This window comes from Macaca nemestrina, chromosome 3 (assembly GCF_043159975.1).
Source record: "Macaca nemestrina isolate mMacNem1 chromosome 3, mMacNem.hap1, whole genome shotgun sequence".
Taxonomy (NCBI): Eukaryota; Metazoa; Chordata; class Mammalia; order Primates; family Cercopithecidae; genus Macaca; species Macaca nemestrina.
The window spans coordinates 83,711,539-83,739,121 of record NC_092127.1 but is presented as its reverse complement, the minus strand read 5'-3'; the positions used below and the strand labels follow the sequence as shown (position 1 = coordinate 83,739,121).

The 27,583-nt window shown below is 35.9% G+C and overlaps 1 protein-coding gene across 3 annotated transcripts in view; it reads left to right on the top strand.

The window, feature by feature from the left end:
- The window catches only part of LOC105486308 (tet methylcytosine dioxygenase 2), a 131,515-nt gene extending 110,934 nt beyond the window's left edge, over positions 1–20,581 (top strand). For all 3 annotated transcript variants that reach the window (XM_011749142.3, XM_011749143.3, XM_011749145.3), the window contains 5 exons: positions 337–487; positions 2,450–2,539; positions 10,449–10,586; positions 13,393–13,747; positions 15,865–20,581. In XM_011749142.3, coding sequence (XP_011747444.2) covers positions 337–487; positions 2,450–2,539; positions 10,449–10,586; positions 13,393–13,747; positions 15,865–17,333 — 2,203 coding nt within the window. In that variant the 3' untranslated portion in view covers positions 17,334–20,581. The remainder of the gene's footprint in view (positions 1–336; positions 488–2,449; positions 2,540–10,448; positions 10,587–13,392; positions 13,748–15,864) is intronic.
- The last annotated feature ends 7,002 nt before the right edge of the window (positions 20,582–27,583 follow it).

The following is a 27,583-nucleotide window of genomic DNA, read 5'->3' as shown; positions in this document are numbered from 1 at the left end:
TACTGTTAGGGAGACAGACAGTGACTGAAAGGCAAAATGAGGGGAAATTCCAGGGGATAGTAAATATTTTATTTATTAGTGTGGGTTCTACTTACCTGGGTATGTTCCATTTGTAAACTGTAAAATTATGTGCACTTTTCTGTATGTGTATTATATTGCAATAAAATTGTTTTAAAGTCAGTTGGAATAGTTCTGTGTGTGGTTATGCCACGGCTTAATACAGAGTTAGATTAGGCTTCTTTTCAAACTCATTTTGCATATAGACACTCAGAATATCAGCTGCACAGCCTATATAATGCTATCCATAGCAATGAATTTGGTCTTTTGATTTCTCAGGAGAACCTGTGCCTGTCAGGGACTGGATCCAGAAACCTGTGGTGCCTCCTTCTCTTTTGGTTGTTCATGGAGCATGTACTACAATGGATGTAAGTTTGCCAGAAGCAAGATCCCAAGGAAGTTTAAGCTGCTTGGGGATGACCCAAAAGAGGTTTGTTTACTTCCTGATGTATAATCACTTTATTTTTCATGGAGAATTCATTAGCATAGATGGAGTGAACAATATGACATATCTTGGTAAGCTCTTATTAATCAAAGTTCTTCCCAAACTGTAGATACACACTATTTTTTGAGTTGGCATAATAATCATATTATGCCAAAATAATAGATAAAATTTGAGCAACAAAAACTTCCTCGTTGGTCTTTTATGCTAACTCCAAAGTTTTAAAGGGTGTCACTTCATTGTTAAAACTAAATGAGAATTGGTGGTTTTTTTCATATTTTGACTTTGAATTATGGAAGTTACATAAGTACTACACTCAGAAAAGACCATTTTTAGTCACATTTATATGCCACGAGAATCAAATAAAGTCACTGTAATGAATGCATTTAAGTAGCTAAAACATATTTAGATTTTAATGTAACTCTGTAATGGAAATAAATGGACATTGATTTCTCACCAAAGTCATTGGTTTTTGTCTTGTCTCTAGAACACGTATTTCTTAAAATATAATTTGCAAATTGATAAATTTAACAACTTTTGGGTTGGCATGTAGTCTAGAGTATAGTTACTCCTTGACTTATGAGGAGACTACATCCCCATAAATCCATTGTAAATTGAAAATCCATTTAATACCCCAATAAACCCACCCTAAAGTAAAAAAACAAAAAACAAAAACAAAAAAAAACAAGCCATTATAGGTCAGGGACTGTCTCTGTACTAATTGAATGATTAGAAAACCTCAATATATTTAGCATTTAGATATGACCACATTTTCAGTCATTCTATACACTTACAATTATCTTTTAAATTTTGAATACAATTCAAATATTTCCATACTATAGATATTATAACATTGATGAGTCCCTTTAAATGAAGAATTTGTTAACCTTATTTAGCTTTCATTTACTATTATAGTCACAATTAATAAAGCAAGTGCAAAAACTCCTGAAAGTTTTTTTAAAGGGTGTTTTCAATAATTAAACATTACTTAAATGTGTGAGACATCATTTCATAAGACAAGAACATGAATACTAACAACAATGAAAAGTACTGATTTTGCATGCCGCCATGTTAATTTTCTACAGATAACCTTTTTTTGCCACTATTTTATCAATTAATAAATGTTTATCACTTTCACGAGGTTTCATGTAAACCAAATCCAGAGGATCCCAAGTAACTTACTGCCTCTGTTAGGTGGGAGAGCTCTGTTCAGAAACCTCCTCACCTTCTAAAATTTACATCTCTGCTAGGTGGTTATGTCTCCCAACTTTTGTTTTAGAGAAATATCAATCTGAAATGAAGACGTTAAGTATAAACGGAGCAGCTAAACATGATCACCTACCATTCTTCAACAGCATATTACTTGGAAAATCTGTTCATGAGCAGGGCAGGTGGGGGTGTAACTGAGCATTTCCCCTTTCGAGTAAATTTTGCAGTTTTTCGTGTATCCTGCATTCTAGTTCTGAAGCATTTTATCCATATTTGAAGTGTCCAGTAAATTTTAATTGCTCTGTGGAGAGATCATTTCAAATTTTTTAAATACTATCTTTATAAACATAAAATGTAAAGAGTAGAAAGAGAAAAATTAAGCTAAATAAGTTCTTTTAATAGTTCATCTTCCTTGGTAGCTAAAAAATGTGACCTCTTTAAGACCATACTTCTTCATTCCCCTAACCCTACTCCTAGCACAGGCTTGTATGTATAAAATGCAAAATATCCACATGCAAGTAGAAAATCAATCTTATGAAAAAAACAAATAGCTAGATATTTACTAGCACATATAAAATTAAATGATAGTCATGTTTTAAAGATGCTTTATTTCATAATAAAGGCACCGTATATTGTGTTTTGGATTCAAAATGTAAGGGGAATAATCTAACTGATAGCCTGTTTTACATATAGAGAAAATGGACTTAGAATTTAATATGTAGAATTATTCACTTTATACAGGAAGAGAAACTGGAGTCTCATTTGCAAAACCTGTCCACTCTTATGGCACCAACATATAAGAAACTCGCACCTGATGCATATAATAATCAGGTAAGTTTAAATAATAATTGGCAGTGATTGTAACAATTTACTTGTTACTAATGACCTACGTATGTCCAAAAATAGTTTTGAAAGAATGATTTTTAAATATTATTCTAACTTTTCCTCTTAATTGTTGAAACCACTGTAGTGTTCAGTTTCGAGTATATGAAAATTATACCATACAAAAGTATATCTCTTTTGTCTTTTAGCTGTAAAGACATGAGCTTTTAAGAGTCACAGGCTGTTCTATCTACTAATCTTGTTCTCATATGAATAATTTTGTTTCTGTAAACAGACTGGAGAGTACATCAAAATTATGTGGCCCAAGCTATAGGTTCTAACCACCTATTTTTACTGCATGTCTATAAGTATAAATGAGTATTCATAAGAATTTACAGACTTACAAATGCTCATGTAAAGCTATGCATATACTAATATTATAAGTACATATACTTGTGTCCAGATGTGTCATATTTTGCCAGATATTCCTTTTTTATTTGACCTTGACTTCATACACCAAGCAAAAATATTTTTTTTCTATTTTATATGTGTATTCTAAGCTATAGCTAGTTAAGACAGGTAGATGATTTGGTCAGAAATTGCCCATGATGAAGGCAAAAAAATAAATCTTCACTGTTTCAGTAACACCAACAACAAAAGCGTTAAGTGAAAGTCTGTTACAAACCAAACATTGTGTTTAGTCACTGGGAACATAAAGGTGAGCAGTGCCATCTCTGTCTGTCTTTAATTCTGTCTTTGCCGGGTGTGGTGGCTCACACCTTTAATCCCAACACTTTGGGAGGCGGAGGCAGGTGGATCACCTGAGGTCAGGAGTTCTAGACCAGCCTGACTAACATGGAGAAACCCTGTCTCTACTAGAAATACAAAATTAGCTGGACATGGTGGCAGGCACCTGTAATCCCAGCTACTCGGGAGGCTGAGGCAGAGATTGAACCTCGGAGGCAGAGATTGGACCTCGGAGGCAGAGATTGCAGTGAGCCGATATCGCACCACTGCACTCCAGCCTGGACAATAAGAGCGAAACTCCATGTCAGAAAAATAGAATTCCATCTTTAACTGGGTGCAGTGGCTTACACCTGTAATCCCAGCTACCCAGGAGACCAGGAGTCTGAGGCTGCAGTGAGCCATGATTGCATCACTGCGTTCCATCCTGGGTGACAAAGAAGACCCAGATTCTAAAAAAAAAAAATGCAAAAACCAAAAGAATTCCTTCTTTAGTGGAGACAGAGACATATAAAATAGCAGTTTTAGAATTACACAATTCCAGCTGGAATAGAACTATGTGCACATTTCTAAAGAAAATTAAAAAAAAAAAAAACCTAAAAGTAGACTAGATGTAATGTCACAAGTGGCCTTAGATGCTAAATAAAGATCTTTGAACTTTATTCTGTAGGTAACCATTGGGCTGTTTCAAGTGCGTGTTGAGAATGGAGGGGTAAAGTGATGTAGTTTATATTTTGAAAAATTTACTTAAAAGCCAAGTAAGGGAAATATAACTTAAATCTATGTAAGATTAGAGAGAGAAGAAAGCTATTGCAATCATTGGGTAAGAGATTTTAAGGACCCAAAGAAATGGCAGGAGTTATAGCAAAAAGGAATTAAGTATGTACACGAACCAAGGTGGAGCTTAGAGAACTTGGTGACTAATTAGATGTGTGGATGAGAAGAGAATTTGGGGATCCAACAAATTTCCAGTTTGGACAGGTAGTTCTATTAACTAGTATCTGAAATCGGTAAGAAATAGTAAGTTCTGGGATGGGGAGAAGATATAAAAATTTTGTACATGCTAGGCTTGACATGCTTCTAAGTTAATTAGATGGAGAATCAGGAGAAAAATTCAGGCTAGCACTGTAGATTTGAGAGTTGGAAGAATGCTGGCAGGACTTAAAGTTGAATACATAGGAATGAAAGGAGGTTTTCAAAGTAGAGATTATAAAGAGGAGAAAGGGCTGATGATGGGATTCTGGAGCCATCAATCATTTTAGGCATGAGTGGAGGAAGAGAAGCCAATGAAGTAAGCACTGGGGGAGGGAGCAGAAGAAATGGAGTAGGAAAAGTGAAAGAGGGAGATAGATGGATGGAGGAAAGCTGGAGGTGATGAGAAGATACCCAGAGTATACAGGAGCAATAGGTATGGGGCTCTGGGATGTGTGCTCTGTCATTTACTTGATAACATTAAAGACTCTTGTGGGATTAGATTAGTTTACACAGCGGACATGGACAAGGGACTAATCATTCCTAAAATGATTTAGCTACTCTTCTTTTCCACCGTGGACTTTAACAGTCCTCAACAAACCTTTTGTTGGTGGTGGTGGTGGTTGGAACAGTAGAGGCAAATTAAACAATGGTCTAATTGTAAGTTATTTTATGTCATAAATTATGTTTTTAGAAATGTGTATGAATATCTATGAAAAGTATTTTAAACACTATTAATAGTTGGATTAACACTGTTATTTTGTTTAGCTAGTATCACAAAGTATAAGGAGTGCTTCGATACTGTTGTAAAAGTTTAATTCTCAGCAAGAACTTCTGAAATAAATCAAGCTATAAAAATAAGGAAGTGAATGAGTCTATGTTGCTAGATTTAAAGTTGGGCCATTTTCTATTAAATTAATTTTTAATAGGTGCTATTAATCAAATGGCTTTACTTGAGGAAAGAGGCAGAATAACAAAGCACTGATGTTCTTTTTGCTCCCTTGATTCTTATTATGGACTGTCTCATACATGAAACTATTTTATACATTTCCTAAAACTTAAGTACCCAAAATATGAAGCCATCAAAAATTTTCAAGTTATAACAAGATGAGTAGATGTAATTCCCAATACGTGTTTTAATATTTATATATGAAACAATGTGTTGATGTAATATGTAGATAAATTAAGTCAATTAATAGTTGTAAATGGATGAGGTACTTCTGAATGGATAAAATATTTTTATATTGCATGGTAGGTACTATTGGTAGTGTTCATCCATGTATGTTAATATGCTTTAGAGATCAAAATGATAGCCATGTGATGTTTCCACACAGTACATGGGAAGACCATTTGATGTTATAGATGCTGTCATAAAACCTATTATTTGATCTTTACCTCCTTTCCCCAGCTGAATGTATTATCTCTATTTCTCACATCTGAATATTCTTCCTTGCTTTATTCCTTGATTTCATAAAGTCTTATTGTTAAAGCTTAGTTGACTCTCCACAGCTTCTCTTCTGTCAGTCCCATGGAATTAGACCTTCAGTTTTCTCCACTTAAATGTCCTTTCTTCATGTCTATCCAGTAGACATATATTTGGCTCTGTCTTTTCTATACCTGTCTTATAATTTAACAGTAGATTTGAAATAGCAGGTTTGAATCTCAAAATCATATACTATTCATCATACATGGAGATGACATTTTAGACAAATGCTTCTAAGAGAGCTTTCTATGAAGATGGAAATATTCTCTATTTATGCTGTTCAGTATAATAGGCAGTAGCTACATATGGTTATTATTTAACAGTTGGTATATGACTAGTATAATTGAGTTTAAATTAATTTAAAAATTAACAAAAACAGCCACATGTGGATAATGGTTACCATACTCAACAGCACAACCTTAGACCATAAGAAAGACATGCATTTAGAGTTGTCTTCCAAACATGTAGATGGATTTCCAGTAATTCATTCACAAAACTCTGCATGGTATTTTTTAGGAGATGGCATAAGTCTGATTTCCAGCTGATTGTGTATCTGTTTTTGTTCAAGGAACAGAATAAAGCTAACTAGACCACAGCATGAACTGAACAGCCACAAACCACACATCTATGTTAAAGAGTAGTTGGTACCTTCACTTTCCTTTGGCCAGTTTTATGAGGTTAAATAGACAAATGCATATATGTACAAATACATATATGAATCCAACAGTAAATAATATGAAGCCATCACAAACTTTTATCATAATGCAAGTTCATCTTCTAGCCATGATGGAGTAACAGAGACTAGATATGCCTTTACACATTTAAGAAAAAACTGACAAAATATATGAAACAATGGTTTTTAGACATAGAATAAGAAGTTTAAGAGACCAGTGGCACCAGAGAGAAAGGAAGTAAAAAGGTGAACCTATAATTACCCCAGTTTACTTCCTGAAGAGAGTATTAGGCCCCAGAGTAGGCAGTAGGAACCCAAACACACCCCAGCATTATCTCTGTATTATAAGGAGACAAAGTTCAAAATTTGGAGAGGCCAAGGTGACGAGAGTTCACAATTCAGAATACCAGAGAGGAGAGAGTGTTATTGAGAAGAGTTCCAGAGACCTGCTGAGGGTTCTAATCCAGTCTTCAGCTGAGTATTGAACAGCACATGCATGTGAAAAAACTTCCAAGGCTAGGTAGGGAAAGAACCATCAGAGGAAGCAGGCAGAATAATCCCTTGATCTCACACAGGACCTAGAATAGTTCTTGATCATACCAGCCAGCCAGAGAAGACTTCATAATACTATTCATAATTGTATTGCCTTAGTAGTAGAAGTAAATTTGACTTTCTGACCTCATCTAAAAATGCTTAAAATCAAAACATAGAAGGACCAAACTGATTCTAAGTAATTGAACTGCATCCCAGTACAAAAATTAAAAAAAAAAAAATCTATCAACAAGGTAAAATTTATAGTGTAGTATTACATCAAAAAATACAAGACATACAAAGGAAAAAGAAAATATAACCTTTACTGGGGAGCAGGGAGAAATCAATCAATAAAAATAGTCCCAGAACTGACATATGTGATACAATATATAGATAAGTTCATTAAAATGGCTATCATATTTCATATGCTAAAAATGCTAGAGGAAAGCATGAGAGTGATAAGGCAAGATTGGAAGATATTAAAATACCCTATAATGACCTTCTAGAAGTGAAAAATATATATCTAGATTAAAAATACACTAGGTGGAATTAACATATTAAGGAACTTGAAGACATAGTAATAGAAATATTTCGCTATAAAGAAAAACAAAACTGAAAAAATGAATATATAAAAGACCTATTAGCCAATATTGTTACACTAATATATGTGTAATTGGGTTACCAGAAGGAGGTGGGAGACAGAAAAATATTTAAAGAAACAATGGCCAAATTTTTTTCAAATTTGTTCAAAACTGTGAACCCATGGATCTCAGCAGCTCAGCAAACCCCAGATTTAAAAACAAAGACATACAAAAAGACTATTAAAAATTTATAATCAACTTGCTTACAATCTGTGATAAAGAGAAAATCAGAAAGGCAAATGGAGAAAAAAAGGACATGTTATACTTGGTGGGAAAAAATAAGTCAGGAGACTTCATTCAGAAAAAGGCAAGAGAGAAGATGTAAGAGAAACACCTTTAACATGCTAAAAGAGAAAAGACTATCAACCCAGAAATATATAACCAATGAAAACAACTCTCAAAAAAGACAGCAAAATAAAGAATTTTTTTTCAGACATACAAAAGCTGAAAGAATTCACCACCAGCAAACTAGCACTTTAAAAGTGTTAAACAAAATCCTTCAGGAAGAAAGAACATGATACCAGATAGAAATCTAGATCAACATAATGAAATGAAAAGTATCAAAAATAGTAAACATGGTTAAAAGACTTTTTAAAAAATGGTAACTTGCTATCTTAAAAATATATTAATGTATTATGAGGTTTATAACATGTAGACGTAGCACAGAGGCTGAGGAATTGAAAGTATACTTGTAAAGTACTTATACTATATATGGACCGGGTATATTACTTGGCTGTAAACTGTGAGAAGTTAGAGTACACTGTATACTTAAACCACTTAAAAAAAAAAAAAAAAGAAAGAAAAGAAAAGTATATAGCTAATCAGCCAGTTAAGACAGAAAAATGAAATCAATCCAAAAATGTTTTTAAAAATATATAGGACCAAAAAAAGATAAATATAAAAATAAATAGCAAGATGGTTTATATAAACCCAACTATATCAACAACCACATTAAATGCAAATGGTTTTAACACCCCCACTTATAAGGCAGAGCTTGTGATACTGAAAAAACAAAAACCTAGAAAACCACTTTAAATAAAAGATACAATTAAATTAAAAAGATATTTTTAACACAAAAAAAGATGTTAAAAAGACATAACAGGAAAAAATATGATTATTGTAGTAGGTGCAGCAAAACCACTTGATAATATTCAACATTCATAAAAGGAAACTTTCTCAACCTATTTAATACATAAATGAAAAGCCAAAAGCTAACGTTATACTTAGTGGTGAAAGACATACTTTACCCCTAAGGTAAAGAACAAGACAACAATGTCCATTTTTAACAAACCACTTCTATTCAACATCAAACTGTAAATTTTAGAAAGTACAGTAAGGCAAGAAAAAAAGCAGTCAAGATTGTGTAGGTAAAAATAAAACTGTACTTATTTGCAGATGACATGTTTGTCTACAGAAGAAGTCTCAAAAAACTACCAGAAAATGAAATTAATATATGAATTTAGCAAAGTTGTAAAATAAAAAATTCAAATGTATTTTTATATACTAGCAATAAATAAATCAAAATAAATGATTAAAATAGCATTAAAAGTATAAAATTCTTATACATAAATTTGACAAAAATGTATAAGATTATATACTGGAAACTAAAACATTGCTGAGCTAAATTATGGAAAACTTAAGTAACTGGAGAGATACACTATGTTCATGGATCAAAAGACTTATTAAGATGTCAGTTCTCTCCAAACTAATCAATATGTTCAATATATGATGTTTCAGAACCTCAGCAGGTTTTTTGAAAGAATTGGACATGGCTCTAAAATATATATACTTGGAAATGCAAAGGACTCGGAATAGTCAAACAATATTTTAAAAGAAGAGCAGAATTTGAGACTATATATTGCATGGTTTTCAGATTTACTAAAATCTATACTTGCTACTGTCTGTCAAGACAGTTTGATATTGCCCTGGTGCAGTGACTCACGCCTGTAATTCTAGCACTTTTGAAGGCTGAGGCGGGTGGATCACTTGAGGCCAGGAGTTTGAGACCAGCCTGGCCAAAATGGCAAAATCCTATCTCTAGTAAAAATACAAAAAATTAGCAGGGCATGTTGGTGTGCTTATAGTCCCAGCTGCTTGGGAGGTTGAGGCCTGAGAATTGCTTGAATCCGGGAGGCGGAGGTTGCGAGGCAGAGGTTGCAGTGAGCCCAGATCACACCACTGCACTCCAGCCTGGATGACAGAGTGAGACTCTGTCTCAATCAAGCAAGCAATAAAATTTTTAAAAAGTTTGATATTGACATACCTACATACACACCATTATACACAAGTGGATCAATAGAGAATCCTTAAGTAGACCCAACATATATGGTCAATTGATTTTTAACAAAGATGATTCAGGTGGGAAGGGAAAACCATTTTATCCAGTGGTATCTGAACATTTGGAAAGCCATAAAGGAAAAAAGATCATCTTGACCCTTAATTTCACACCATTTGTAAAAATTAACTCCAAATAAACCCATTTATATGAAATTCTAGAAAATGAAAATCTATAGTGATAGATTAGTAGTTGTCTGGGAACAAAGCAGGAAGCATGAATTACAAAGGGGCATGATAAAATTTTTAAGAGTGATGAATATGTACTTTGTTTTGGTTGTGACAAATATATATCGAAACTCAAATAGCACACTTTAAATATATGCTATTTAGTGTATGTCAATTATGGCCTCAATAACACTGTAAAATAAAAACTTTACCATGTCAAGATATTTGCTCCGTTTTGTGTCATTCCATTTTGTTTCTGGATATAAAGTTCAAAACATTTTTTAAAGTTCTAAATGGTCTAAATACTAGTGAGTTTTTGGTCTAAGGGTAAAACTAACTACTTTCCCATTCACTCACACTTTTATTTTTCAGATTGAATATGAACACAGAGCACCAGAGTGCCGTCTGGGTCTGAAGGAAGGCCGTCCATTCTCAGGGGTCACTGCATGTTTGGATTTCTGTGCTCATGCCCATAGAGACTTGCACAACATGCAGAATGGCAGCACATTGGTAAGTGGGGCTGAGGACAGCTTAGCAGCTGTATGAGTCTGTTCTCACACTGCTCATAAACACATGCACAAGACTGGGTAATTTATAAAGTAAAGAGATTTAATTGACTCACAGTTCCACATGGCTGTGGAGGCCTCACAATCATAGCTGAAGGCAAATGAGGAGCAAAGGCACGCCTTACATGGCGGCAGGCAAGAGAACATGTGCAGGGGAACTCCCCTTTATAAAATCATCAGATCTTGAGAGACTTACTCTCACGAGAACAGAATGGGAAAGACCCACCCCCATAATTCAATTACCTCCCACTGGGTCCTTCCCAAAACGTGGGAAGTTTGGGAGCTACAATTCAAGATGAGATTTAGGTGGGGACAAAGTCAGACCATATCAGCAGCATCTCATGTTGAGGAGCAGAACACTGGAATTTAGTAGCATTTGGTTAGAATATGTTGTCTGCAGGTTTCACTGGACAACAATATTTTCATGAATGAATTCCTGTTACAAAGTGACCTGCTTTGGCATAACTAACACTCTCATGATAGGTTGGCACATTGGTGTCCTGTCAATTGTGTTGACAAGCACGTGAGAATCATGGAAATCCTTGGTGTTAACCTAAACCAGTGACTATGCATTGCCAGTTACAGTTAACTGCCAGGAAAATCTCAAAATTCAGTGCCAGTTACCTGGTAGGTTATAATCAGTTAAACAAAACACCATAAACAAGCCAAGGTACCCATTCACCTTACAGAGCGAGAAGCATCAATGAGAAACACATCATCATTGACCCAGTAACTATGGTAACCTACTGTAAAAGATTCACAGTGCAAAAGAGCCTGACTACATATTACAATGGGTAAAATGGATTTTTATATTTAAATTATATATTATATGTTTATATAATTATATACATATTTATGTATAAATCACATAATTAAACATTTATATATAAATTATATAATTAAATATATAATTTATATATATTATTTATAGAGAGAACATACACCAACATATTTGTAGAGATAAAGAACAAAATGTTCTGTTGAAAAACCTATAAATCAGTCAACCTAATGAATCATCAACATGGATGTAGGTGTAGTTGAGGAAGATGGCCAGTGAGAATATGGAAATAGGTATCAGGAATTAAAGTCATATTCTAGGGCAGAAAAGCATTCAGGGAGGTATTAGATGATAGCTGAAGTAATTTGAAGAAGCTGATGTGAAGTTTTTGTTGAGAAGCAGAGAAGGTATTCATTTAATGGTCTAGATCAGAGATTGGAGAACTCTTCTCTATAAAGGGCAAGATAATAAATATTTTAGGCATTGCAGGCCACATAGGATTTCCGTCACATTGTTTGGTGGTTTTGTTTTTTTAAAAACTCCTTGAAAATGTAAAAACCATTCTTGGTTTAGTGGCCATACAAACACAAGCTGTGAGGCACATTAGCCATAGGTTCTGGTTTGCTAACTTCTGATCCAGGAGAACAAACACAAGGCCTACCAACCACCCCAACATCTAAAATCATCACTAATCATGTGCTCAGCACCTGCTCATTATTAGGAGGCTATGCTAGTTTCTGAAAAGCAGAAGTAGTAAATGATAACTGGAGCTATAGTGCATCCTAATATAACCATGTTTCATTCCAGCAAGGTGACAGAGAGTAAGATGATGATAAGGATGTTTAGAATCAAGAAGATTTTGCCTCTGATAGAGCATGGGTTCTGTGAAGTGAAATGGAAAGGAGCACTAGATAAGAACTGAATAGGGTTAAATATGTATGGGAAAAGTAACAAGGTGCTCAGAGACATGACTTTGAAGACTTTTCTGGGCAGGAAGTGACAGAGTCATTAATGCCATCTCATGTTAAAGTTATTTCTGAAGTCAGTCCATTATGATCACATTTCTAAAGTCAGTCCATTATGATCACATTTCTCTCAAGAATATCTTCTAATTTTATATTAGATCACATTGTTTCCATTGATCAAAAACACTAAATACTAAAAAGCTAGTGTTTTAAAACCACAAATAATCTTTTACCAAAGCTAATGTAATTGTGGTAACCAAAGAAAAAAGTACCATTTAATTATCAAAGCAACAGAGGTAGCTTTCCTCCCTCCACCCCATACCCTTTTCAGAGTACCCACTTATATGTGGTCATATTTCAGAAAAGAAATGAAGAGAAAGGTTTGACAGAGTACAAAGGAGGAGATAGTGAAAATAGTATTAGGTTGCATATTACCTATATCAGCCAAATCTTTACCTTTTCATTTTTTATATTTTTACTTCAGTTATCTTATGGAAATTTCTTAAACATAGAGTTAGGTGTCAGGTATGTGGAAAGACATTAAATTTGTGTTCAGAAGTATGAGATGAGGCAAATGTGATACTACCAAAAACAGAGGAAGTCATTTCGTAGAAAAAAACTTTTAGCCTCTTTTTGAAGAGGCTTCACATCTAGCACATCTATTTTTGAAGTGTGAAAAGCAAGAGAGTGCTTCATTTTGGGGGAGTGTTGCTTCTTCCCATAGACAGAAACATATGTGAAGAACAAGGGTCACCACAGGTAACCTGTTCCTGATAGACTCAGAGAAAGGGTGGGTGGGCAATGTCAATTCCTCTTATCTCCCTGTACCATTTTGATACTATTTTCATTAATAACAGGTAGAATGGTTTTATGGTAATATACATGTCACTGATCTGGATCAACTAGGCCACCAACACAAATCTGGATACTGAGAGGAGAAAGATACACACACACACATTTTCTTTGGGACCTGTAGCTGAGGCTGTCACGTCTTACTTCCCTACCAGGTATGCACTCTCACTAGAGAAGACAATCGAGAATTTGGAGGAAAACCTGAGGATGAGCAGCTTCACGTTCTGCCTTTATACAAAGTCTCTGATGTGGATGAGTTTGGGAGTGTGGAAGCTCAGGAGGAGAAAAAGCGGAGTGGTGCCATTCAGGTATTGAGTTCTTTTCGGCGAAAAGTCAGGATGTTAGCAGAGCCGGTCAAGACTTGCCGACAAAGGAAACTAGAAGCCAAGAAAGCTGCAGCTGAAAAGCTTTCCTCCCTGGAGAACAGCTCAAATAAAAATGAAAAGGAAAAGTCAGCCCCATCACGTGCAAAACAAACTGAAAATGCAAGCCAGGCTAAACAGTTGGCAGGTAAATTGAATGTAAAGCATTTATAGATAAATGTCTTGTGTGGTATATTAAAAATGAACATTATTTTGGTTTTGCCCCCATCAACTTGTAAGTTCTGGGATACACATGAAGGATGTGCAGGTTTGTTACATAAGTAAACATGTGCCATGGTGATTTGCTGCACAGATCAACCCATTACCTAGGTATTAAGCCCAGCATCTTCCTGATGCATCCCTACCAACAGGCCCCAGTGTGTGTTGTCCCCACCCGCCTACTATGTGTCCATGTGCTCTCATTGTAAAATGAACATTGTTAATTTTGGAAAGTTAACATCAGTCATGGTCTTAGTTCTGTGCCAGAGTCTTCTCTAAAGTAGCAAGGGCCAGGCTTTGTTCTCAGAGATGGTAATGAGATATTGCACCATCAACATGGAAAACATGGAAAAGTTTGGATTTTATTCTATAATAAACAGCAACATTTTTTAACAGGTAAGTGATATGATGAAATTCATTGTAATTTGGCAGTAGGCCAAATTAGTAGAGGAGCTAATAGTCTGGAGATAGATACAGTAAACCAGGACTGAGGTAACAAGACCTTGAATTTTGTTGGTTAGTAGCAAAGATCTAGCAAAATGGTGCAAATGAGCTCTTCAAAATAGGAAAATGAAAATCAGTATATTGGTGACAAAACATTGGGATGAAAGAGTAGAAAAATTTAAAGATGACTCCAAAGTTTTAAACCTAAACTTAGCCTACTGTTTTAGGGTTCTAAAACAGTACTATTTATTGAAATAAGAAGTTTGAAAATATGATTGAGAGAGAGAGGATAATAAAACACCTTTCCTTAGACATGTTGAGTCTGTGGTTTAGGAGGGGTTCTACATGTAGATATCCTATAAAACTTTTACCCATCGAAATAGATTACAGGTGTAGTAATAACAATAGAACATTATTCATGAATACCTCTTGCTTTATGTCTGCAGTTTGTAAAAAGAAAAAAAAATCCAAAATTTGGAGATGGTATTGGCCTGGCCATTAACAAAAGCAAACCAGTTTGCTTAGAACTAGCCATCTTTGCTGCTTCATGATGTAAATTTCTCTACTGATTCATTTCCAAGCTCAGAGGAACTAATTTCCAAGCTCAGAGGAACTAAGTTAAATAATTTAGAACAATATGCTAAAGATGCTTGATAAGTGTTTATTGATTCATTGACTTCTCTAATACTGTTCATTTAGGTTAGCTGTGAAATATAATCAGATAGAACCTTGTCTCTGCTCCCTTTTAACTGGCTTCTGCAGGTAATAATCACTTCTGTTCTCAGAACTGCCATTGCAGTTTCGTCTATTTGTTCTTAACTCATATGACTTTTTAAGCTGAGGTCAAAACAGAAATATGACTTTTATAAGTTTCATTTACAAAGCTGAAAGTTTCTTTAAAGTGTTATCTACAACTGTGTTAACTTCCTTTCTGGAAAGCCTGCTCATAAAGTAGCATTTGTTGATTATATAAGATGCTTTTTGTGTTTAAATGCATGTCATTCTTTTTTTCACAACGTTCCTGAATCTTACATAATAAATATTATTTTAATTATGTAGCAAATTCCATTGCATGCCAGGCAATGAAGAAGTAAAATAAAACATTGTCCCTCCCATTTAGGAATTTACTTACCAGTGGGGGTGAAGAGAGGGCTAAAAACATACCTATAATACATTGTGAGTATTGCGTTATCAGATCTATCTTTGCAGTTGAGTATTACAAAAGCACTAGAAGATGAGGTCACAGTGGTCACTTGAGGAAGGGATGACTACACCAAGGAAGGGTAGGGAGAGAGGGAGGAAAAAGGAGGGCACTTCAAGCAGAGGCATGTTCAGAAGTTCCAAAGAACGCGTTGCTCTCAATGGAATGACTTTGGATGTTTATTACATTTTTTTTTCCACTAAGTTCTCCATTTTTAATGCCTTAGACAAAAAATTGTGCTGGATAATGAGCAGAACCCTGACTTTGCTCTTACCTTTGCTTAATGGGTGTTGTATATTCCTAGTGGAGTTTCTTACATACATTTAAGTATCCTCAGTAGACTTCATAAATAATCATCAACATCAAAGATATGTTTCTGTTCTCTCTTACCCTGTCCACAGAACTTTTGCGACTTTCAGGACCAGTCATGCAGCAGTCCCAGCAGCCCCAGCCTCTACAGAAGCAGCCACCACAGCCCCAACAGCAGCAGAGACCCCAGCAGCAGCAGCCACATCACCCTCAGACAGAGTCTGTCAACTGTTATTCTGCTTCTGGATCCACCAATCCATACATGAGACGGCCCAATCCAGTTAGTCCTTATCCAAGCTCTTCACACACTTCAGATATCTATGGAAGCACCAGCCCTATGAACTTCTATTCCACCTCATCTCAAGCTGCAGGTTCATATTTGAATTCTTCTAATCCCATGAACCCTTACCCTGGGCTTTTGAATCAGAATAACCAATATCCATCATATCAATGCAATGGAAACCTATCAGTGGACAACTGCTCCCCATATCTGGGTTCCTATTCTCCCCAGTCTCAGCCCATGGATCTTTATAGGTATCCAAGCCAAGACCCTCTGTCTAAGCTAAATCTACCACCCATCCATACACTTTACCAGCCAAGGTTTGGAAATAGCCAGAGTTTTACATCTAAATACTTAGGTTATGGAAACCAAAATATGCAGGGAGATGGTTTCAACAGTTGTACCATTAGACCAAATGTACATCATGTAGGGAAATTGCCTCCTTATCCCACTCATGAGATGGATGGCCCCTTCATTGGAGCCTCCTCTAGATTACCACCCAATTTGAGCAATCCAAACATGGACTATAAAAATGGTGAACATCATTCACCTTCTCACATAATCCATAACTACAGTGCAGCTCCGGGCGTGTTCAACAGCTCTCTTCATGCCCTGCATCTCCAAAACAAGGAGAATGACATGCTTTCCCATACAGCTAATGGGTTATCAAACATGCTTCCAGCTCTTAACCATGATAGAACTGCTTGTGTCCAAGGAGGCTTACACAAATTAAGTGATGCTAATGGTCAGGAAAAGCAGCCATTGGCACCAGTCCAGGGTGTGGCTTCTGGTGCAGAGGACGATGAGGTCTGGTCAGACAGTGAGCAGAGCTTTCTGGATCCTGACATTGGGGGAGTGGCCGTGGCTCCAACTCATGGGTCAATTCTCATTGAGTGTGCAAAGCGTGAGCTGCATGCTACAACCCCTTTAAAGAATCCCAATAGGAATCACCCCACCAGGATCTCCCTCGTCTTTTACCAGCATAAGAGCATGAATGAGCCAAAACATGGCTTGGCTCTTTGGGAAGCCAAAATGGCTGAAAAAGCCCGTGAGAAAGAGGAAGAGTGTGAAAAGTATGGCCCAGACTATGTGCCTCAGAAATCCCACGGCAAAAAAGTGAAACGGGAGCCTGCTGAGCCACATGAACCTTCAGAGCCCACTTACCTGCGTTTCATCAAGTCCCTTGCCGAAAGGACCATGTCCGTGACCACAGACTCCGTAGTAACTACATCTCCATATGCCTTCACTCGGGTCACAGGGCCTTACAACAGATATATATGATATCACCCCCTTTTGTTGGTTACCTCACTTGAAAAGACCACAACCAACCTGTCAGTAGTATAGTTCTCGTGACATGGGCAGTGGGGAAAGGTCACAGTATTCATGACAAATGTGGTAGGAAAAACCTCAGCTCACCAGCAACAAACGAGGTTATCTTACCACAGCACTTAATTTTCACTGGCTCCCAAGTGGTCACAGATGGCATCTAGGAAAAGACCAAAGCATTCTATGCAAAAAGAAGGTGGGGAAGAAAGTGTTCCACAATTTACATTTTTAAACACTGGTTCTATTATTGGACGAGATGATATGTAAATGTGATTTCACCCCCCTTACAACTCTACACATCTGTGACCACTTTTAATAATATCAAGTCTGCATAGTCATGGAACACAAATCAAACAAGTACTGTAGTATTACAGTGACAGGAATCTTAAAATACCATCTGGTGCTGAATATATGATGTACTGAAATACTGGAATTATGGCTTTTTGAAATGCAGTTTTTACTGTAATCTTAATATTAACTTTTATTTATCAAAATAGCTACCGGAAGCATAAATGAATAGCAGGAAAACACTGAATTTGTTTGGATGTTCTAAGAAATGGTGCTAAGAAAATGGTGTCTTTAATAGCTGAAAATTTAATGCCTTTATATCATCAAGATGCTATCAGTGTACTCCAGTGCCCTTGAATAATAGGGGTACCTTTTCATTCAAGTTTTTATCATAATTACCTATTCTTACACAAGCCTAGTTTTTAAAATGTGGACATTTTAAAGGCCTCTGGATTTTGCTCATCCAGTGAAGTCCTTGTAGGACAATAAAAGTATATATGTACATATATACACAAACATGTATATGTGTACGCACATGTATATGTATAAATATTTGAAATGGTGTTTTAGAAGCACTTTGTCTACCTAAGCTTTGACAACTTGAACAATGCTAAGGTACTGAGACGTTTAAAAAACAAGTTTACTTTCATTTTAGAATGCAAAGTTGATTTTTTTAAGGAAACAAGGAAAGCTTTTAAAATATTTTTGCTTTTAGCCATGCATCTGCTGATGAGCAATTGTGTCCATTTTTAACACAGCCAGTTAAATCCACCATGGGGCTTACTGGATTCAAGGGAATACGTTAGTCCACAAAACATGTTTTCTGGTGCTCATCTCACATGCTATACTGTAAAACAGTTTTATACAAAATTGTATGACAAGTTCATTACTCAAAAATGTACAGTTTTAAGAATTTTCTATTAACTGCAGGTAATAATTAGCCGCATGCTACAGACTCAACAAAGCTAGTTCACTGAAGCCTATGCTATTTTATGGATCATATGCTCTTCAGAGAACTGAATGGCAGTCTGCCTTTGTGTCGATGATTATGTACATTGTGATGTTGTCATTTCTTAGCTTAAGTGTCCTCTTTAACAAGAGGATTGAGCAGACTGATGCCTGCATAAGATAAATAAACAGGGTTAGTTCCATGTGAATCTGTCAGTTGAAAAGAAACAAAAACAGGCAGCTGGTTTGCTGTGGTGGTTTTAAATCGTTAATTTGTATAAAGAAGTGAAAGAGTTGTATAGTAAATTAAATTGTAAACAAAACTTTTTTAACGCAATGCTTTAGTATTTTAGTACTGTAAAAAAAAAATTATATATATACATATATATATGAGTTTGAAGCAGAATTCACATCATGATGGTGCTACTCAGCCTGCTACAAATATATCATAATGTGAGCTAAGAATTCATTAAATGTTTGAGTGATGTTCCTACTTGTCATATACCTCAACACTAGTTTGGCAATAGGATATTGAACTGAGAGTGAAAGCATTGTGTACCATCATTTTTTTCCAAGTCCTTTTTTTTATTATTAAAAAAAAAAACATACCTTTTTTAAATACTTGATTTCTTAGCAAGTATAACTTGAACTTCAACCTTTTTGTTCTAAAAATTCAGGGATATTTCAGCTCATGTTCTCCTTATGCCAACATGTCACCTGTGTTTATGTAAAATTGTTGTAGGTTAATAAATATATTCTTTGTCAGGGATTTAACCCTTTTATTTTGAATCCCTTCTATTTTACTTGTACATGTACTGATGTAACTAAAACTAATTTTGTAAATCTGTTGGCTCTTTTTATTGTCAAGAAAAGCATTTTAAAAGTTTGAGGAATCTTTTGACTGTTTCAAGCAGGAAAAAAACATATTACAATGAAAATAGAATGCACTGAGTTGATAAAGGGAAAAATTGTAAGGCAGGAGTTTGGCAAGTGACTGTTGGCCAGCGACTTTTAACTCTCTAAGTTTTTTTGATCCTGTAATCACTGAAGGTACATACTCCTTGAGGACTTCCCTTAAACAGGCATGCTGTGCAATAGATTGTACAATTACATTTTGGCCTAAATACACTTTTGCTTACTAGTATTTAAAATAAATTATTAATCAGAGGAGGCATTTGGGTTTTATTGGTCAAATCTTTGTAAGCTGGCTTTTGTCTTTTTAAAAAATATATTGAATTTGTGGTTGTGTCCAATTTGCAAACATTTCCAAAAATGTTTGCTTTGCTTACAAACCACGATTTTAATGTTTTTTGTATACCATAATACCTAGCCCCAAACATTTGGTTACTACATGTGCATTTGGTGATTTTGATCAGCCATTCTTAATATTTGATTTCTGTATCACCTACTGTCATTTGTTAAACTGCTGGCCAACATGAACAGGAAGTATAGTTTGGGGGGTTGGGGAGAGGTTACATAAGGAAGAGAAGAAACTGAGTGGCATATTGTAAATATCAGATCTATAATTGTAAATATAAAACCTGCCTCAGTTAGAATGAATGGAAAGCAGATCTACAATTTGCTAATATAGGAATATCAGGTTGACTATATAGCCATACTTGAAAATGCTTCTGAGTGGTGTCAACTTTACTTGAATGAATTTTTCATCTTGATTGACGCACAGTGATGTACAGTTCACTTCTAAAGCTAGTGGTTAACTTGTGTAGGAAACTTTCGCAGTTTGACACTAAGATAATGAACTTCTGTGTGCATTTTTCTATGCTTTTTTTAAAACTAGTTTCATTTCATTTTCATGAGATGTTTGTTTATAAGATCTGAGGATGGTTATAAATACTGTAAGTATTGTAATGTTATGAATGCAGGTTATAAGAAAGCTGTTTATTATTATATCATTCCTGACAATGCTATGTGAGTGTTTTTAATAAAATTTATATTTATTTAATGCACTCTAAGTGTTGTCTTGCTGAAGTATTTTTAGTGCTTGAATGACTGCCACCTCAATGAAGAAGAGGGAGTAAAAAATTTTTAAAGACACTTTTAAGATAGTTAGTCTTATGTTAAACTGTATCTAAGATAATACCCAAATAATTAAGGCCAAAGTATTTCTCTGGTTAAATGGTGTAGATATTCACTCACTTTTTCTTCCAACTAACTTTTTAGTGTATTCACTTTGCATATGTAGACAGTATAAAACAGATATAGAGTAAAGCACCTCTAATCTGAGATTGGGAAGTCCCCTCCAGTGTTCTGGGAAGGGTTTCAGTGATAGCAAGTACACTAAAGTTGAATTCATATTGCTTAGATCTAAGGCCAACTCTGTTTTCAGACTCTCATCTTCCACTTCTTGCCTACTTCTTACAGGAAGATACTTCTTCCTGTATGTCAGAAAGGCAGAGCGGCAGGCTGGAAGAATGAGGAGAGGTGGCCTGGAAGGTATCAGACAAATACCCTTGTCCTCATCTAGTCCCACTTGGCTTCAAGAAGCTTGAGGCTAAATCATCCTCATCTCTACCCATTCTCTGCCATGTGAATCATCCCATACATAATATCAGTGCACTCCAGCTGAAACACTTACTAGAACCACAAGATGCTAAACAATAGTTGTGGGAATCTTCCAGCCCTCCATCCTTCCCAAATTGGCAGAGAAATCATTTTCATCATGCATGAAGTAAAGGAATTCCCTTTCTCACATTTCTTTCTGTTCAGTCTGGGCCAAATCTGATTCAAATAGTGCAATCCAGGAAATGACTACCATTTAGTAACCTCTGAGCTTATTGACTGGGAGATTCCTCCAGGACTCTGCAAGCCAGGATATTAGGAGAAGCCACAACATCTCTGTTAAAACATAGTGATCTAATGACTTGGCTTTCGTTTTAATTTCAACCCTCTGAGTACATTGTCAACCTTCATTTCACCACGCATCATCTGGCTGAACCTTGGGAACCTCCTACTCCACATTTGTGAGTCTCCACTGCCCAGGGCAGGGAGAATTTAAGACTCCACAAGCCTTTGCGGCTAGAGTCCCATTCTGCTAGGATCTCTACTAGTGGAGGCTGGTGATGCTAGCACACTATAAATGAAGGTGTGGGAAGGCTTGCTGCTTCTGAGCCTGCAGGTGGACTTGAACAGGGGAAACAGCTGGAAATGACAGATGAGCCAGCATTCACAAAGCTTTATTGGCCCCTTGCCTCTCCTGGAAAGACATACCAAGGACAAACCTTTTCTTGTAGGCACACAGAGCTGCCCTGTCACACAGTACTACCCATTTCTTCCTCACTTTTTTCAGTTGGTTTATAGTAAAAATCCTTCCACTTTCAGCTTATCTTTGAGTCCTGCTTGATTCCGCTGCCCATCAGCTGTGTAAGAGCCAGACTTAGTGAGAAAAGTCATTTTTCAACAAGGGACCTAATCCTTAGAGTGTGGAGAATTTTAGATTGATTTTGTTGGTTTAAAGGCCATCTGGAGGCAAGTATCAAAAAAAAAGGGGGGGGTTCTAGGGAAGCATCTTTTCTTCCCTTAATTGATTTGAGGGGAGTGCTTGTTTCATGAAGACACTTGCTTATTAACTTAAATCACCAAACTTATCAGTAAGGAGTCAGGGACTTTCTTCCTACCACCCCCCAACACCGTCAATACACTCAAAGTTGTTGAAAGAATGAGAAACTGTTCACAAAAGATGCTTAGAAGAGAATTAACTCATTTATGTTATTTTGGTTTTACTAGGAGAATTCTGTTTCAAAGAACAAAGATACTTTTGTTCCCGTATATTAGAGGCTACCTGCCTAAATTCTCTCTAACCAGGTAATTTCTCACAAACTTCCTTGGTTTTCCCATCCAACATTTATTTACTCTTTAAAAGAGCCACACTTTCCCTCACCTATATACTCAATAAATACGTTTTTTTTTTTTTTTTTTTTTTTTTTTTTTTTTTTTTTGGAAGGGCTTCTTTTTATGCTGTTTCAAAAGGAGTTAATGTCCTCAATTTGGCATTTTACTCTCTAATGAATTTTTTTTTATACAAATGTATGAGGTATGTGAGAAAGTTTGTTACATATATAATGCATAGTGATCAAGTCAGTGTATTTTAGGGTATCCATCACCCAAGTACATTTTTCTTAAGCATAGTCACCCTATTTTTTTTTTTTTTTTCCTGAGATGGAGTCTTACTCTGTCACCCAGGCTGGAGTACAGTGGCACAATCTCAGGTCACTGCAACCTCTACCTCCTGGGTTCAAGTGATTCTCCCACATCAGCCTCCCGAGTAGCTGGGACTACAGGCGCATGCCACCACACCTGGCTAATTTTTTGATTTTTAGTAGAGTCAGGGTTTCGCCATGTTGGCCAGACTGGTCTCAAACTCCTGACCTCAGGTGACCCGCCCACCTCGGCCTCCCAATGTGCTGGGATTACAGGTGTACACCACTGCGCATGGCCAAATATTGACTTCATTCTATCTTACTATATATTTGTATACTTTAAGCCAGTTCTCTTCATTCTCTCTCCCTGCAATCACCCTTCCCAGGCTCTATTACCTGTCTTTCCACTCTCTACCTCCGTGTGATCAAATTTTTTAGCTCCCACTTATAACACGTGATATTTGTCTTGTGCCTGGCTTATTTCACTTAATGACCCCTCAGTGCCATCTACGTTGCTGCAAGTCATAAGATTTCGTTCTTTTCTGTGGCTGCTCCATCATGTGTATACCACATTTTCTTTATCTATTCATCCACTGATGGACATACACATTATTCCATGTCTTTACTATTGTGAATAGTGCTGCCATAAATATGCAGTGCAGAGATCCCTTTGATGTACTGACGTCTTTCCTTTTAGGTCGTAGGAGGATTGTTGGATTGAATGACAGTTCTATTTTTAGTTTAAGAAATTTCCATACTGTCTTCTATAGTGGCTGTACAATTTACATTCCCACAAACAACGTAAAAAGAGTTCCCTTGGCCGGGCGCGGTGGCTCATGGCTGTAATCCCAGCACTTTGGGAGTCCGAGGCAGGCGGATCACGAGGTCAGGAGATAGAGACTATCCTGGCTCACACAGTGAAAACCCACATCTACTAAAATACAAAACAAAATTAGCCGGGCGTGGTGGCGGGCGCCTGTAGTCCCAGCTACTCAGGAGGCTGAGGCAGGTGAATGGCGTGAACCCGGAGGCGGAGCTTGCAGTGAGCCGAGATCCCGCCACTGCACTCCAGCCTGGACAACAGAAGGAGATTCCGTCACAAAAAAAAAAAAAAAAAGAGTTCCCTTTTCTCTGCATCCTTGCCAACAGTATTTGTTTTGTTTTGTTTTGTTTCAATAATAGCTACTCTGAATGGCAATAAGATGATATCTCACTGTGGCTATAACTTACATTTCTCTGATTATTACTGATAAGCCTGTTTGCCAAATGGCAAATAATCAGTAATAATCTATATCAGTATAGACTGTATCATTCTGATTACTGATTATAAATCTGTTTGCCATTTGTATATCTTCTTCTGAGAAATGTCTTTTCACTTACTTTGCCTACTTTTTAAAAAGATTTGTGCTTTTTTCCTGTTGAGTTCCTTCTATATTCTGGACATTAGTCCCCTGTCAGATGAACAGTTTGCAAACATTTTCTCTCATTCAACAAGTTGTTCTCTCACTCTGTTGATTGTTTCCTTTGCTGTGCAGAAGCTTTTTAGTTTAATATAGTCTCATCTGGCTATTTTTGTCTTTGTTGGCTATGCTTTTGAAGTCTTAGTCAAATTCTTTGCCTTGACCAATGTCCAGGAATGTTTTCTCTATGTTTTCTTTCTATTATTTTCATAGTTTTAGGTCTTACATTTACATCTTTAATCCATCTTGATTTGATTTTTGTATACGATGAGAGATCGGGTCTAGTTTCATTCTTCTGCATGTGGCTGTACAATTTTCCCAGCACCATTTATTGAAGAAGGTGTCCTTTTTCTACCGTAAGTTCTTGTCAGCTTTGTCAAAGAACAGTTGACTGTAAATATGCGGCTTTATTGCTGGGTTCTCTATTCTGGTCCACTAGTGTGTGTGTGTGTATGTATTATACACACACATATATATTTTTTTACCAGTACCATACTGTTTTGGTTACTTGTAAATGCATTTTGAAGTTAGGTAACATGATGCTTCCAGTTTTGTTCTTTTTGCTCAGGATTGCTTTGGCTATTTAGGCTCTTTGGGTTTCATATGCATGTTAGGATTTTTCTAATTCTGTAAAAAAAAAAATTAGTATTTTGATAGGAATTGTGTTGAATCTATAGATTGCCATGGCCAATGTAGTCATTTTAATGATATTAATTTTTCCAATCCATGAGCATGGGATGTTTTTCTATTTGTGTTGCCTTTCGTTTCTTTCATCAATGTTTTGTTCTTTTCCTTGTAGAGATCTTTTACCTCCTTGGTTAAATTTATTCCTAGGGGTTTTTTTTGGAAGGGAGGGTTATCTATTGTAAATGGGATTTCTTTCTCAGCTACATGATTATTAGTGTATAGAAATGCCACTGATTTTTGTGTCCTAGTTTTGTGTCCTGCAACTTTACTGAATTCATTTGTCAGATCTAAGAGTTTTTTTCATGGAGTCTCTAGGTTTGTCTAGCTATAAGATCATCCCATCAGCAAAGAAGGAAACAATTTGACTTCTTCTTTGCCAATTTGGATGCCTTTTCTCTTTCCTGATTTCTCAGGGAACACTTCCAGTATTAAGTTGAAAAAGAGGATAAAAGTGGTCATTTCTGCCTTTTTCCAGCCACTTAGTAAAGGCTTTCAACTTTTGCCAATTGGGTATGATGTTAGCTGTGTGTTTGTCATACGTGGCCTTTATTGTTTTGAGGTGTGTTCCTTCTATGTCCAGTTTGAGTTTTCATCATGAATTGTTGAATTTTATCAAATGCTTTTTCTGCATCTATTAAGAAAATCATATGGTTTTTGTCCTTCATTTTTTGTCAATGCGTCGTGTTTATTGATTTACATATATTGAGCAATCCTTGCATCCCTGGGATAAATCCCACTTGATTGTGGTGTATTATCTTTTTGTTGTGCTGTGGATTTGATTTCCTAGTATTTTGTTGAGGATTTTTGCCATCTATATTCATCAGGGATATTGGCCTGTTTTCTTTTTCCTCATATCCTTGTCTGATTTTTGGCATCAGGGTGATGCTGGCCTTGTTGAATGAGTTAGAATTCTCTCACCTTTAATTTTTTGGAATAGTTTCAGAAAGATTGGTAGTAAGGATTTTTTGTACATTTGGTAGAATTTGGCTAGGGATCCATTCAGTCCTGAAATGTTGTTAGGAGACTTTTTATTACTAATTCAATTTTACTACTCATTATTGATCTGTTCAGGTTTTCTATTTCTTTTTGATTCAATCTTAGTAAGATGAATGTTTCTAGGAATTTATTCATTTCATTTAGATTTTCCAATTTGTTAGTATATAGTTGTTTGTAATAGTCTCTGATAAACTTTTATAATTCTGTGGTATCAGTTGTAATGTCTCCTTTTTCATTTGATTGTGTTTGGATCTATGCTTCTTGGTTAGTCTACCTGGCAGTTTATCATTTTTGTTTATCTTTTTGAAGAAGCAACTTTTTCTTTTGTTGATCCTTTGTACTTTTCTCAGTCTAGATTTCATTTAGTTCTTCTCTGATTTTTATTATTTCTTTTCTTCTGCTAATTCTGGGTTTGATTTGTTCTTGCTTTTCTAGCTCCTTGAGGTACACTGTGAGATTGTTAATTTGTAATCTTTCTACTCTTTTGATGTAGACATTTACTGATATAAACTTCCCTCTTAGTACTGCTTTTGCTGTATCCCACAAGTTTTGGTATATTATGTTTCCATTTTCATTTGTGTCAAAAAATGTAATTTGCATCTTAATTTCTTCAGAAGCATGTTAATTTTATAACTACAGCTTTCAAAGTTCTTAAGTATTGATTTCTAGTTGTATCCCATTGTGGTCTAAGAAGATACTTGATATGATTTTGATTTTTTGACATTTGTTGAGACTGATTTGCAGCCTAACATATGGTCTATCCTGAAAAATGGTGCATTTGCTGATAAAAAGAATGTATATTCCACAGTTGTTGAATAGAATGTTCTCTAAATGTCTGTTAGGTCCATTTGGTCTGAAATCCACTTTAAACTCAATGTTTGTTGATTTTCTGTCTAAATGATCTGTTTAATGCTGAGAATGGAATGTTGAAGTAACTCAGTATTAACATATTGCAGTCTATCTGTTCCTGTAGATCTAGTATTTTTTAATATTTGCTTTATGAATCTGGGTGATCCAGTGTTGGGTACATATATATGTAGAATTGTTATATGTTCTGTCACTGAACTGATCCTTTATTGATATATATAAAGCTTTATAAAAAACCTGTTCTTGACTACAAATCAAAACCACAATGAGATATCGTCTCACACCAGTTAGAATGGCAATTATTAAAAAGTCAGGAAACAACAGATGCTGGCAAGGCTATGGAGAAATAGGAACGCTTTTACACTGTTGATGGGAGTGTAAATTAGTTCAACCATTGTGGAAGACAGTATGGCGATTCCTCAAGGATCTAGAACCAGAAATACCATTTGTCCCAGCAATCTCATTACTGGTCAAAAGGAATATATATATAATCATTCCACTATAAAGACACATGCACACATATGTTTATTGCAGTACTATTTACAATAGCAAAGACTTGGAATCAACCCAAATGCCTATCAATGATAGACTGGATAAAGAAAATGTGGCACATATACACCATGGAATACTATGTAGCCATAAAAAATGATGAGTTCATGTCCTTTGTAGGGACATGGATGAAGCTGGAAGCCATCATTCTCAGCAGACTAACACAGGAACAGAAAACCAAACGCCACCTGCTCTCACTCATAAGTGAGAGTTGAACAGTGAGAACACATGGACACGCGGAGGGGAACATCAC